This window comes from Sphaeramia orbicularis, chromosome 3 (assembly GCF_902148855.1).
Source record: "Sphaeramia orbicularis chromosome 3, fSphaOr1.1, whole genome shotgun sequence".
In the NCBI taxonomy this organism is placed as follows: domain Eukaryota; kingdom Metazoa; phylum Chordata; class Actinopteri; order Kurtiformes; family Apogonidae; genus Sphaeramia; species Sphaeramia orbicularis.
The window spans coordinates 47719696-47732540 of record NC_043959.1 but is presented as its reverse complement, the minus strand read 5'-3'; the positions used below and the strand labels follow the sequence as shown (position 1 = coordinate 47732540).

General features: G+C 38.5%; 2 protein-coding genes across 4 annotated transcripts in view; one reads left to right on the top strand and one right to left on the bottom strand.

Annotated features, from left to right (window-relative positions):
* The first annotated feature begins 341 nt into the window (after nucleotides 1–341).
* Nucleotides 342–5393, top strand: marveld3 (MARVEL domain containing 3). 3 transcript variants are annotated; one of them, XM_030162849.1, is made up of 4 exons: nucleotides 342–717; nucleotides 2879–3162; nucleotides 3314–3411; nucleotides 4475–5393. In XM_030162849.1, the coding sequence occupies exons 2-4, from the start codon at nucleotides 2885–2887 to the stop codon at nucleotides 5083–5085; spliced, it is 987 nt and encodes a 328-aa protein (XP_030018709.1). In that variant the 5' UTR covers nucleotides 342–717; nucleotides 2879–2884; the 3' UTR covers nucleotides 5086–5393. The 3 variants fall into 3 exon arrangements, with proteins under 3 accessions (XP_030018709.1, XP_030018706.1, XP_030018717.1); XM_030162846.1 differs by lacking the exon at nucleotides 342–717 and adding an exon at nucleotides 731–859; XM_030162857.1 differs by lacking the exon at nucleotides 342–717 and adding an exon at nucleotides 820–859 and having other exon boundaries at nucleotides 2875–3162.
* Nucleotides 5394–6464: 1071 nt separating this feature from the next.
* phlpp2 (PH domain and leucine rich repeat protein phosphatase 2) overlaps nucleotides 6465–12845 on the bottom strand; it is a 46185-nt gene continuing 39804 nt past the window's right edge. Inside the window, exon 19 of the mRNA XM_030127071.1 lies at nucleotides 6465–12517. Within this exon, the coding sequence (XP_029982931.1) occupies nucleotides 11231–12517 (1287 nt within the window). The 3' untranslated portion in view covers nucleotides 6465–11230. The remainder of the gene's footprint in view (nucleotides 12518–12845) is intronic.

Sequence of the window (12845 nt, the reverse complement as noted above, 5' to 3'; positions counted from 1 at the left end):
TCTGTGAAAATGGGTAGGTAATACAACAGATGAAAGTTCATTTATTAATTAATAAAAATCATCGTGTTTCCATATATAGTTTAGTTCCATTAAGTGTCAAATGTACAAGTAAATAAAATTAAATGTAATGATAAATAGAGGATATGGAGTGAATGTATCGTTAATGTTTTGCAGAAGTTTGCGCAAATATAACACAATAGAAACATCAAAATCAGTGACCTGACAGCAAAATGTTTTTATTTTAGTCGACAATAATTCTGAAATGCACTCAAACCTCAGCGGAAATACCACGAGCTGTATCACGGATTATTTCCACGAGCTTTACGATTGAAGCGTGACCGCGTGCGCTGCGTGCGTTTACGTCCGGGTTGGGACACAAATGGCACTTTTTAATTTAGAAGTTAAGCACCGGTACAAACCTGGAACTATTTGCATACTTTCAGGTTTTATCGTTACCGTATAAAAGTATTCTTCGTTAGTACTTCTGTTCAAACTTTTTTTTCCTGTCAGAAGTGATGAAATAAGGTGTAATTGTACAATAAAATGGTAAAATATGAACACTAACGCTAATCACAACACACTATGAGCTTATGACTGACGTAAAAAGAAGCGTGAAGATGCATTTACGGCAGATATTTCCGTAAAACCGTGGTTTGAAACTAGGGCGTTCCGTTTTCCCACGAAGAGTAGGAAGGTAGTGGGCGTGGCTCCGCACAGGTGAACGGCAGGAAATCTGAACACAGGAAACAAACACAGTGGGCTGTTAGCTTTTTTTTTTTTTTGTTTTGTTTTGTTTGGTTCTTTTTCCCCAGCCTGGACAAAAACAAGAGTAACGAAAGCACAAATACTGACTCCGAAGGTAAGCAAAGAGCGTATTAATTTATTAGACTACAAAATAACGTTGTTATTCTGTGCATTATTATTGTGTGTTAAACATTTTCAGGTTATGAAATCCAGTATCTCCGCTTTAGGGAAGGTAGAAGCGGAGCAATGAACTGTGGGCCTATTGAAAGTTGAATCTTGCTTTATAGATTAAAACAAACAAACAAACAATCAAAACATAGTAAGAACTCAATTTCATGGACTTAGGTTTGTGAATATGTTAAAATTCACAGTTCCTCTGCCCCACTGAGACTTTACCTACAACCAGATACCGGATCATCAGTGACACTGTGGTCCAGGTATTAATGTATAATATATTTATCCTGCTTCCTTTAATCCATTCAGGCAGTTGCAGGGTCATAAGAGTCACATTTCATTTCATTTATGGGGTGTTTAACCCTCAAAGCTGCTGGTGACCAAAAGCATCTACTGATCTGAAATGTTAAATACATTTTCAATCATAAACCCCATTAATGCATATAAATAATTCAGGTAAAATGCAGTTTCTCAGCTTTTTATTTTCATCAGATATGAGCCATTTGGATATTTAAAGACTTAATAGTGAAAATGGAAGCGCATCATCCTCTGTTCTATTGACTCACCAGTAAAACCCATGTAGTTGACAAAGAGAAGTGGCTGTAGATCGTGGGTGTCAAACATATGGCCCTCAGGCCACAACCGGCCCACCACAGGCTCCAGTTCAGCCCAAAGGATGAGTTTGCAAAGTGTTGAAATTAAACAGAAGACATTAACAGTCAAGGGAGTCACTAAGTCTTGACCAGGTGTTTTGATCATGAAGTTAAATACTATATTTTTCAGTTCCAGATGCCGGTTACTAAATGTTTTGTGTCTTTGCAGATTCACTGTGATCTGGAAGTTGTAATCCACATAATGTCAACCATAAGCTGAGGCATAATATTGCTAAAATTTCACATATTTTTCTTTAGAAATTTCAGGTTGTTGATGGTTCTCCAGGTTATTTACATTTTTTTGTGAATGGATACTTGTGTAAACATTTTCATTATAAAATTTTTTATTTTTTTATCAATTTATTTATTGCGCTAAAACAAAGACAGATTTGGAGTTGGCATTATTTATAGGTTATTATGCAATTATTTTAATGGTTCAACTCAGTTGAGATCAAATTGGGCTGTTTGTGACCCCTGAACTAAAATGAGTTTGATACACCTGCTATAGACACTTGTTTTATATTTAGGTGATATTTTACTGAAAAAGTCACTTTTGCTCAGTTTTTTCTGATTTGATACAATAACCTTTGAATTTGTTGCTGACCCTTTATCAGGGTGCTTGCACAGGTCTTGAAAGTCTTAAAAAAGTATGGAATTTTGACACGCTGTTTTTAAGACCTTGAAATGTACGGAATTTTGTGTGAAAGTCTTAATAAAGTATGGAAAAAAGTTTCAGTTGTCAAATTTTAGAGTATGCTCAAAGGCACATAATCTTGTAGGATAAGAAATACATGAGGAAAACATAAAAAACTAGATCTGATTTCACTAACTGTTTGGTACTGGAATGATTCTAGTGAAACTTGTTTGTGTGATATCCATGCACTTTTGTGATTTTCATAAGTTTTGAAAACGTTTCTGTCAGTAAAACATAATTTACTGTGAATTATGCATACATTCATTCATACATTTATTGACATTATTATTTTTTATCATTATTATTATAAAAACAAACTTTTCTACTACACACAACAGGTACAGTCTCAACCAAAAAAGTAGGCATACAAGTATAAAAGTACATAAAGTCAAGGTCTTAAGTAAAAAAATACCAGTTTGGAAAAAGTCTGGAATATTTATTTGTCCTGCTTTATGGACATCTACAACGTCAGTAAAAATGCAAAGGATAATATTATCATAGATGGTGGTACAGCAGTTAAATGTAGGGAAATTTCATTTGAAAGTTGCCACAAAAATAGTTATAGTTCTTTTAGGGTTTGATGCCAAAAGTGTCTGTGATGTTTTGTTGGCAGAGGAAGATGCCAGAGAAAGGAAGAAATCACCAAAGGAGTGATGTGTACCCAGAGGAGAGGAACCGAGACCGGTACTACTCACGCAACGTAGAACACTCTACGTATGATAACAGAGATCGACACCACAAGTCAAGAGACGTGGACAGGAGTCGAGAAGAAAGGGAGGAGAGAGGTTCTGCTGATGACAGGAGGGTCAAACAAAACAGACAGAGGGACATGACAAGCACCTCTCACCATGAGTCACCTGCTTATAGAGACCACAGTCATGAAGCACCCTCCAGACTGTAAGAGACCCACAGTATAGACAAGCCCACATACACACCCACTGACAGTCCTCCACACTTGACTGTACACAATCAGCATGTGGTTAAGTTAAATGTTGACGTGCTATTTTGATGTAAAATGTCTTCACTATAAATGCTCTTGTTTTTGTAGGTCCAGAGAAACATCAGTTTATCACTCTGAAGGGCAGTATTATGAGAGACAACACAAAGAAGCTCTTTACAATCTCAGATACATCTTAACCTCAAGAGGCAAGTTGTATTTATATCTCTAAAATACTGCTATGTATTGCAGTTTTATTACTACTACTATTACTATATATTTTTATCATGAGCCACCCATATTTAGCTGTATATCATACTTTAGTATTTTTTGATCCCCAATAAATAACACATTTTATACATTGCTCATAAGATCTAAAATTGTATAGCGATTTTCAAGAGCTTAGTTGGAAGTGTGATAGGGATTTGCTTCACTGTTCTGTTGTGATATACACAGAGGTAGGCAACAGTAGGTGGGAAATAGGGACAGAAAACACTCAGAAGATGAAAATAATTCCCACCCTGGTTTCTTACAGTTAGTTAATTATGTCTGTAGATGGTGTGAATTATGGATATCGCTGGTATTGTCTATTTGCATCTAATTTTTTTTTACCTTATTTATCTTTTTCATGTTCTTAGTATGTTTTATATGTTAAATGGTTATTTATGTAAAGCTGCTAGTTGTTGCCATTTTGACCGTGACTCCCTGGAAGACGAGATCTCATTGGGACCGTCATAGATATATAAAGGATACATATAAAAATTACTTAAAATAAGAATTAATTAGAATTTTATGTCCAGCAATTTAGATATATTCGACTGAACTCTTCAGTTCAATAGTTAAGCAGTCTCTAATTAAGTGAAATATAGCTGATTTCAGACATGCTTTATGGCATGTAAAATTTTTAGGATGGAGCCAGCCATTTAATCTGCTACTGCTTTTTTTTTTTCTTTAACTGGCACTGAACTGTCATCATTTTTGCCTTTAAAAATCCACTATCGGTTGACCTCGTCTGTATTATTTTATTTGGTGCTGATGATTACTTGTTGTATTTACAAAATATAGGAAATATAACAGGACTGTCCCACATTCTGAGGCCGGGATCCAGATTTAATAGCTCATTTTATTCAAACATCAGTCCAAAATAAGGAAATAATCTTATTTTTTGTCCTTGTGTTTCTTTTTTGAGGCAGTTGGTGATTAACTGCCTAATCATTTCAGCCTTCATGTTTGTATACTGGATATTCATGGTAGAATTGTGTCGTCTCCCAGGCCTCTGCCAGCTTATGGAGCTGTTTGTAAATCTGCTTATTGTCATCTGTGCCGGTGTGCCGCACAGCAACAACGGGGGTTACCGTGACCTGGCCAGCCTCGGAGGAATTTACTATTATCATTTCGGAGGAGCAAGTGCCTTCAGTGGAACAGAGGCGGACCGGGTGAAAGAGCTGGACCAGCTGTTCCATCAACTTAAGCGGCCTCCGTACGTCTTCACCATGGCTTGTGCCGGGTGTTTAATGATCTACGCCTGCGTGATGTTCGCTCTGGGGATTTTCCGAGTGCCGTACCGCTGGCCTCCTGTGCTGCTGGGGGAGGCTCTGATAAACCTCCTCATCGGCCTCGGCTACATCCCTGCTCTGGCCTTCTTCTTTATTAAAGTGCAGGACACCTACAATAATCCCATATGTACGGAGCGAGAGCAGCTCTATAAGAGCAAGGGGCATAAAGGCTTTGAGTGCCAGTTTCACGGAGCTGATATTGCAGCAGGTCTCTTCGGGGTTCTGGGGTTCTTTGTTTTTATCTTTGGTGCAGTGTTGGCTGTCAGAGCTTTCAGAGCAGTACGAGAGCTAAAGAGGCAAAGGAGGAATGAGGAAAACAGTTTGTGAAAGTATATTTTCCTCTTTGACATATATGAACAAAACAGGATTGATTAGAAATATATGTGAAATTAAATAAAGAAGCTTCTTGTTATATTCGTTTTAACTGTATTAATTGTCAAATGTGATCTGTGAAGTGACTTTTTTCATCAGTGTTTTTTAAGTTCTGTCATTTTCCAAGTTTACAGACATTCATATCTGTTACATATTCTACAAATGTTTACTTCTAAAGATAACCTATATGAAGTGAACCATATAAAGATTTTTTTCACCTTTTTTTAATACAGAAAAATGATTATGGGATAAAATGCAAATAAAGACACTATAAACATATAGTGAGTTGTGTTCTCTCTGTGTTGTAAGGTTATATGATAATCATTCCCCAAACAGGTTAATGTATTCCCATAATTTCCCATGCTATGCTCAGGCTTTTTTTCCATTTAGTTGCTGATCATATTAAAAATAAGCGAAATATTATATCTTTTGGCAGCTCACACAGACTCTTGTGATTCAGCAAAGGAGGCTTTTGATGTGGGGGGGGGGGGGGGGGGTCAGGTTAAGTTTTTGTTGTTTCTTCTATAAATACAAAGGGATTTTCACTGATCAGATGGGTTCAGTGTTTCAAGTATATGACATAAGTGATACATACATGTCATAAAATGCAAATAAATGGTAAAAGATTGAGTGCAGTGACAATAATGGGTAATAGTGGCTTGGCTCCTTCAGTATTTTTCCATCTTTTCCAACTCCACTTGGAAAAAGGATACAAATTAGGTGTATTTATTCCCTAAAGGGGTTTTACAACATTTACAGTAAAAATACTGTGACCAGGAGTTTTGTCAGTGGGTGATTTTTAATACAATACTGAATCTGCAAGAATTTAGGATGCTGTTCCAAACTTTACCAGTAGATGGCAGACCTACTGTGTTCAGGAATCTCTTGTTTTAACAATGGGCTCTATGCACAGCCCCACCACTTCCTGAACTTCAGGAGGGTCCTTTATTTCCTGTCTTTCATTATTGGACACACTGATTAATCCAGGTGTGTCTGCTACTTCTTGTTGTGACTACTGATTAATTAGGCACACCTGGATTAATCAGTGTGTCCAATAATGAAAGACAGGAAATAAAAAACCCACCTTAAGTTCAGGAAGTAGTGAGGCTGTGCATAGTCTATTGGAGATTACACATGACGCTTTCACTATTTCATTTGTTGTATTTTCTTTTTTGTGTGTACATTACCTTTGGAGGAAAATCTCAATGAAGCCCAAGATATATTTATAAAAACTTTTAATTATAATACAACATCAGTTACACTATTATTACTGTATATTTATTGGCATAAAATCATTATAAATGGTGAGCAAAATGGACACTGGACCAAAAAAATCACAGTAAAAAGTTTTATTGCTACTTGGCTTAAAGTTAATTAAAAAACATCTTGTCTGCTCAAAACTAATGATAGCAGCATTTCAAATAAAATACCAACCATCTTCCACTCTCAGAGTCCAAGGGAGTACAATGCAGTCTGACATAACAGCAAAAGTGCTCATTGTTAGTCCTGTTCCTAAATAAGAAACTCTTTCCTAAAGATTAAACAAACAAAAAAAAAAACAAAAAAAACAAAACAAAACTCAACTTTAGCAGTAATCTGCATGCGAAAATAAAAACCTTAAAATATTGGATATGCTCCTTTTTGTACAAATAATTCACACTTCGTATGTACTCATAAGCTTTTATCTTGATGTATATACTAGGGCCATGCTTTCAACATTAAATACAGTTATACTTTGTACTTTAAAATAAGTACCATAATGAGTGACAGTTTTCTGAAGAACCTCAATCATGTTGAATTCTGAAGTGGAGAGATATAAATTTGCATGAAACAATGAAGTACAAAAATAAACATCAGCTTCTTGGCATTGAGAAAAAAAATATTCAAGCATTTCTAGAAAATAATGCACAGAAAGGAACTGTGAGATTAAAACAATGGCTACTTTGGTCACATGGAGCATCTTCAATCAGGATCATTCGCCATATTCACGCAGAATTACAGTCAGTCCGTACCCACAGGAGCATGCACACACAAACTATACTTGTACATGTCAGCTTCATTTTACACACACAAACACAGACATTTCGCAGCTGAGTTGTACACAGAGCTTGTTAACTTCCTTTGCAGAGAGGAAAGGATCCCTTACAGCTAGTAAATGAATCAGCAGTTTAAAAAGCACTGACGCAGTAGCCTATTCAAATGCACATAGTCTGAAAATCGGTGCATATTACACCACCGGACCCCCTCCACTAAAGAATTAAAGGGAACATTTTCACCAATGTATTGCACTTCTCTGTACCCTGTGTTCTCTCTTCCTGCATCTACACATACAGTAGGCATATATACATACACACTGATCTACTGGTACATGGGTCATATCCTTTATGTTAAAAGTATGCACAGTACTGGACATTAACATTTGTTGTCAACAAAGAGACTGACAGAATAAATGTGCAGTGAATGTACAACTGTATCAAAAAACTGAAGTAGGTGGTTTCGCACGTGTTGATCATGAAATTCTCAATTGCTGATGTAGCAAAACTGGACTGAAAATGAAAGGATTTGACAAAGTCACAAAATAACGTTGCACAACTTATACACGCACAACCTTTGTTACATACGTACCGTCAGTCGAGATTAATTTTTAGACACATTGAAAGAAGGGATTCTTGTAGTTTTAGGTGACTAAAATTAAACCACTGAATTACAATAAATATATACAGATGACACTTGCATATTTGTGAGAGTAAACATCACCATCCCTATGGAAAATGCAACTTGTTTTCTTGAACTGACCCCCTTTTTCAGTAGATGTGTCAGTGTTTTTTCCAATCAAAATCTGTCATCTTTTTTTTTTCCTAGTTTCTTGTGTGGCAGGTACATGTACATGCCTGTCAGTGTTGCTCTGGCTTTAATCAGAGCGGTCTGGGTGACATGCTACGTATCTTTCGGTAGGAGAGGTCTGGCTTTCCTCTAATCTATCATACCATGAAGTGGTTGGCATCTCAGACACCACACAAGCCTGGACCAGAAAACAAACCATCAGCCCAGCCACTAAATGTAATTTCCCATTCTTAACTGTGGACAGAGATAATCCCACACTCTTAAACTTTGACACTAAAGTCAAAATTCAGAGTAAAATGGAGACTGAAACAATGACTTAATGTGAGCCATGATAACTATCGGATCAGTCGGTGGCAACATTGTGAGGAAAAAAATACTTTCATGAATGCCAGGTAATCAGGAAATAGAGATTCAACCCCTACAGTATATCAGGAATAAACATGAAGAATAAATTTGCTCATTTCCACTCAATAGAGGGCCCGAAAACCCCGTGGAATGGTAGAGCGATGTTGGCAGAGAAGGTAAGAGTGCATATAATGATGATTATTATGAGGAGACATTCTGTAAAATCCGAATGTAATCAAAATTAAAAATAAAGCAGACATAAAAAGAATAAATGCTTATCATACAATACATGTTAAAGAAGGAAAGTAGCACAGTCAACATTTTACGTGATCATTTCTGTTGGCTATGTATTCTTAGATAAGAGGTGATATGTCAGGCAGAGGGAAGCCACAATAATCCCAGAACACTAAAATGATCATTATTTTGTATATTATGTTCAAATATACATAACTCTGAAATTCTATATTTCTATATACAAAGTGCTTTTAATAGTGATTAATCCTTACAAAAACTCACATAGCAATTAAGGCTTCACCACTGACTTACGCATTACTCACGCATTACTTGGGGGAAAGTGAGGGCAAGGGCTTTGCCAAAAGAAAGCACACACCATCCTGGACTAAAAGTCACAAATAGAAAATGAATGGGATGAAAGACGAAGAGCCTCTTTTTTCACAAATACTGAGTAGTGTTGGTTTAAGGCTAAATAGAACGAAGAAAGGTCCAGCTATGCAACAGCTGTGGAATGCCAGAATAACACCACTGTTGTGGAGTGGCAACTGAAAATGTACAGATAATGTAGTAATCACCAACATGAGTAATTACCTGACTTTGGCCTTCTTACGACAGCAGGTGGTGACACGGCACTGGTGAGGTTGGCCGCCGTCACCACTGCTTCATCTCACTGCATGTTGTCCAGTATTTGGCTGAGTATGACAAAGTAAAATCTAAAGGCGACTCGATTTGAATGTCAGCTGCTTTCTCTTTTGGCACAAGGCAAAGAGGTTTGGGAATGGATGAAGTGAGGTTTTAAGGGCTGCATTATATTCACCTGATGATATGAAATAAATAGTTTCTATAGAACTCTATTGCACTATCTGCCTTTGACTGGTTCTGGTTCCACATATTTTAAAAGAAAAGAGACTGAAATATTTTAAATGAATGGGTGAAAATATACTTTATATCTTTGTGCTGCTGCACTGACAATGTTCTGTACCTTAATTGTGGGTTGGATTTTACAAAAGCATTTCTCCTTTAACAGGAAAAGGCATATATGAAGAATGTGCAAGTGAAAAGTAAAGAACTTTAAAATATAAAGAGACACAATTTGTTCGTGTCCTGAATTCTGCAAACAATATAGTTTATATATTTGTAAGTATTATTCTATTCAATAATAGATGTATTTATGTTTATCTATTAAATATAATTATATGTTTATTAAATATCACATCCTCTTACAGAATTGCAGATTCTGCCCACAAATAGTACGACATCATGAACTCACAGACCGGGTTCTTCTTAAACTTCACTTTACAGTGGGCCACAATTACACATCCTGAACATCATCTGGGTTGTGTTTGGTTGTGCATTCAGGACTGAGCCTAAACAATGATTACATATAAAAGTGGCTCATTAACAACCAAATCTATTTGCATGGACAACAATGGATGTTTTCAAATATAAAGTCTTAGCAGCCTCAAAAGTTATGATTAACGAAATGTGCAATCTTAGCAAAAGTGGAGATTTTTTTCCCAAAAAACACCCCATACAAATACTATATCCATCATTCAACTCCAACTGGCGGACCATGTAATAACTCACTTTAACACCTTGACAGACTGATTAGACTGAAATTAAATGACACTGATGCATCCTGGGATCTCCAGTCCACTGTACGATGGCATTAAAACCAACAGGACAAGAAGATAAAGAAATTTTACTTTCCTATGTAATTTATAAGATCATTTGATCATGCATGTCACAGATTGAAGTGTTAAACAACTGATTTTTTAGTTCTTCAATAGATTTGTTTGTTTTGTTTTTTTTTCAAATATCAATCATCATCAATTTTGATGCTGACAGCTCAGGTACACCTTTGCGTATTACTGGCCAGTGTGTACTATGCTGTTTAATTTGTTCTGTGAAGAGGGTTTTGTGTGTCCTGTATTGTGCGGGAATGTTAAAAAATTAACATAATACATTTTCTGGCAATGTATGAACAGTTATTTTGTTTTCACATCTTCTAGTCTTATGTGTCTTACACATTATACAGACTTATTTCCTTTTTTAAGCCATATGAAGAGGAGGAAAGCAGTAGATGTGCCAGTGTCGGTCTCTTTGAGACTGTCCCTCCTCCAGATGTACCAAGATCACATCCCAATACTCAGCCAGGATGTGGAGGAGGTCTGGGCTGAAACGTCTGCAGTAGGCACTTTTTTCTAGTTTCAGTTATAGGGCTTCACTCCAGGACCCGAGAGACCAAGGAGCCCCTGGAGAGGAGATTCAACCTCTCTGAATACGCTCTCATACACACCCTCCAGATTGCTTGATATTCCAAATAAAGGGAAATGTTGCTGACATGAGAAACATGAGGTATCTCATTTCATGTCGGGCTTCTTTTGGTCTATTGTAGCCAAACTTTTCACATTATCATCATCATCATCATCATCAGTGCAATCTTGGTCGCTCTCTTGTTGGACACTCTGACTGTTGTGCACAAATCATTTCACCCCAACTTAGTGAAGCAGCATCACATGATAACATCAGCGTTCCACAAGTTTGCTTTGTCCTCACAAAAGACCCAAATGGCAACTTGAATCAGAATATACTACATGTTTGAAGAAAATCTCCTTTGTTTCTCTGGAATGGCACAATCATAAAACTGCAGCCTGATGGCGCTCTGCTTTCTCTTCTAGAAGGCAGTATCATACACTTCCTGCTGTAAGACTGGAGTTGGGCCTGGGGCTGGGACTAGGTTTGGGGGAAAGGCAGGAGGATGTGGATGATCCCACACAGGGTCTTTTAAGGAGGAGGTTGTAGACAGTCCAGTCAGGCTGGAGACTATAGGGCTCTGGCCCCTAAGCTGCTCCCTCACTTCCTGCTCTAGACAAGGGGGTACAATAAGCTGGTCCTCTGGGTCCTGCTGAGCTGGGGCAGTGAAGTAGCCGGACTTCTTCTTAGGAGCCTCCAAGGCCACCTCAATGAGATTATGGCTATCCTCGGGAGCCACCACAGATCCATTGGAAAGTTTCTTCCCAAACAAGCTGGACGTAGAAGGTGACTTCTTGAGGTCGGCGATCTCTCTCCCACAAACAGCCAGTAGGCAGCCATTTGTCGCTGATACCACCACACTGTTCTGCCTGCGCATTTTACCACTGGAAAAGTCAGAGCCACGCTTTTCAAGGTCTTGGTCTTTGGGGCTCTCAGGGGCCCCTGACCGTAGTTGGAAAGCACAGCAGTGAATATCTACTTCCACTTCTAACTTGCTGCCATTTGAGATCACACCCTCGAGGGGAGCTTCATCATCACTATCCAAGCCGTTGTCAGACTGGTTACTTGAGAATGTGGCACAGGAGGGCTGCCGCTGGAACAGACCAGGGTGTGTTCCTGTCCCAGCTGATCCTGGCACCATGATCCCACACAACGTAGTGGCAGGGTGAAGGCTACACCGTCTCTCTGGACGCGGTGCAGTGCCAGATGACGGGTGCTCATCAGATGCAGTGGACCCCGCCTCACTGCCCACCTCTGACGCTGATGTCTCACTGTTGAACTCTGATACGATGCCACTGCTGGAGGAGAGAGTGGCCGGGTCACTGGGGCCCAGGGTCACAGACACAGGTAAAGGGGTCGGATGGGGACCGCGGGGTTCAGTGGTGGAGACGGGTGGCTCACAGGTGCAGTTGTCCTCGCCGATATGTAGGGACACAACCACGGCTCCGATGTTGTCCTTACATCCGTAACTCTGGGCGAGCGAACAGAGCTTCTTGGCAGCAGCGCGTGGATCTCGCACAGCCTGCACAGTGCACACAGCCTCCTGGTAGGAGACACGTTCAAACAGCGCTCGATTTCCCAGGATCAAGAACTCATCTTGAGCACAGAGGGGCTCAGTGCGCACATAAGGCTTGGGAAGCACCCAGGGAGACAGATAAGAGCAGCCCAGCAGGCGAGAGCAGCATGTCACTCCACTCACTTTATTGTCCTATAAAAGAAAAGTCCCTTAGAATAAAACATGGGTGTATCATCTCATAAAACTTTATGAAGAGAAAACTGCATATAAAGGTCTAGTCCACACTAATACAGATATTTTTCTAAATGGACATTTTTAAGATGGTGTCTTCAAAACCTTTACGATACAGTAACATCTGCAAAAACATGAGAAAGCCAAAACAACTACAAACACTTGAACGAGTAAGATTGGGTCAGTGGGCAGTGGTAATGTCTACATAAGCAACACTTCAAAATATACTCAAGAAGAACACTGTGCTGGTCTTCCTGGTGATAAAACAATAACTGTACAAGCTTTTTAA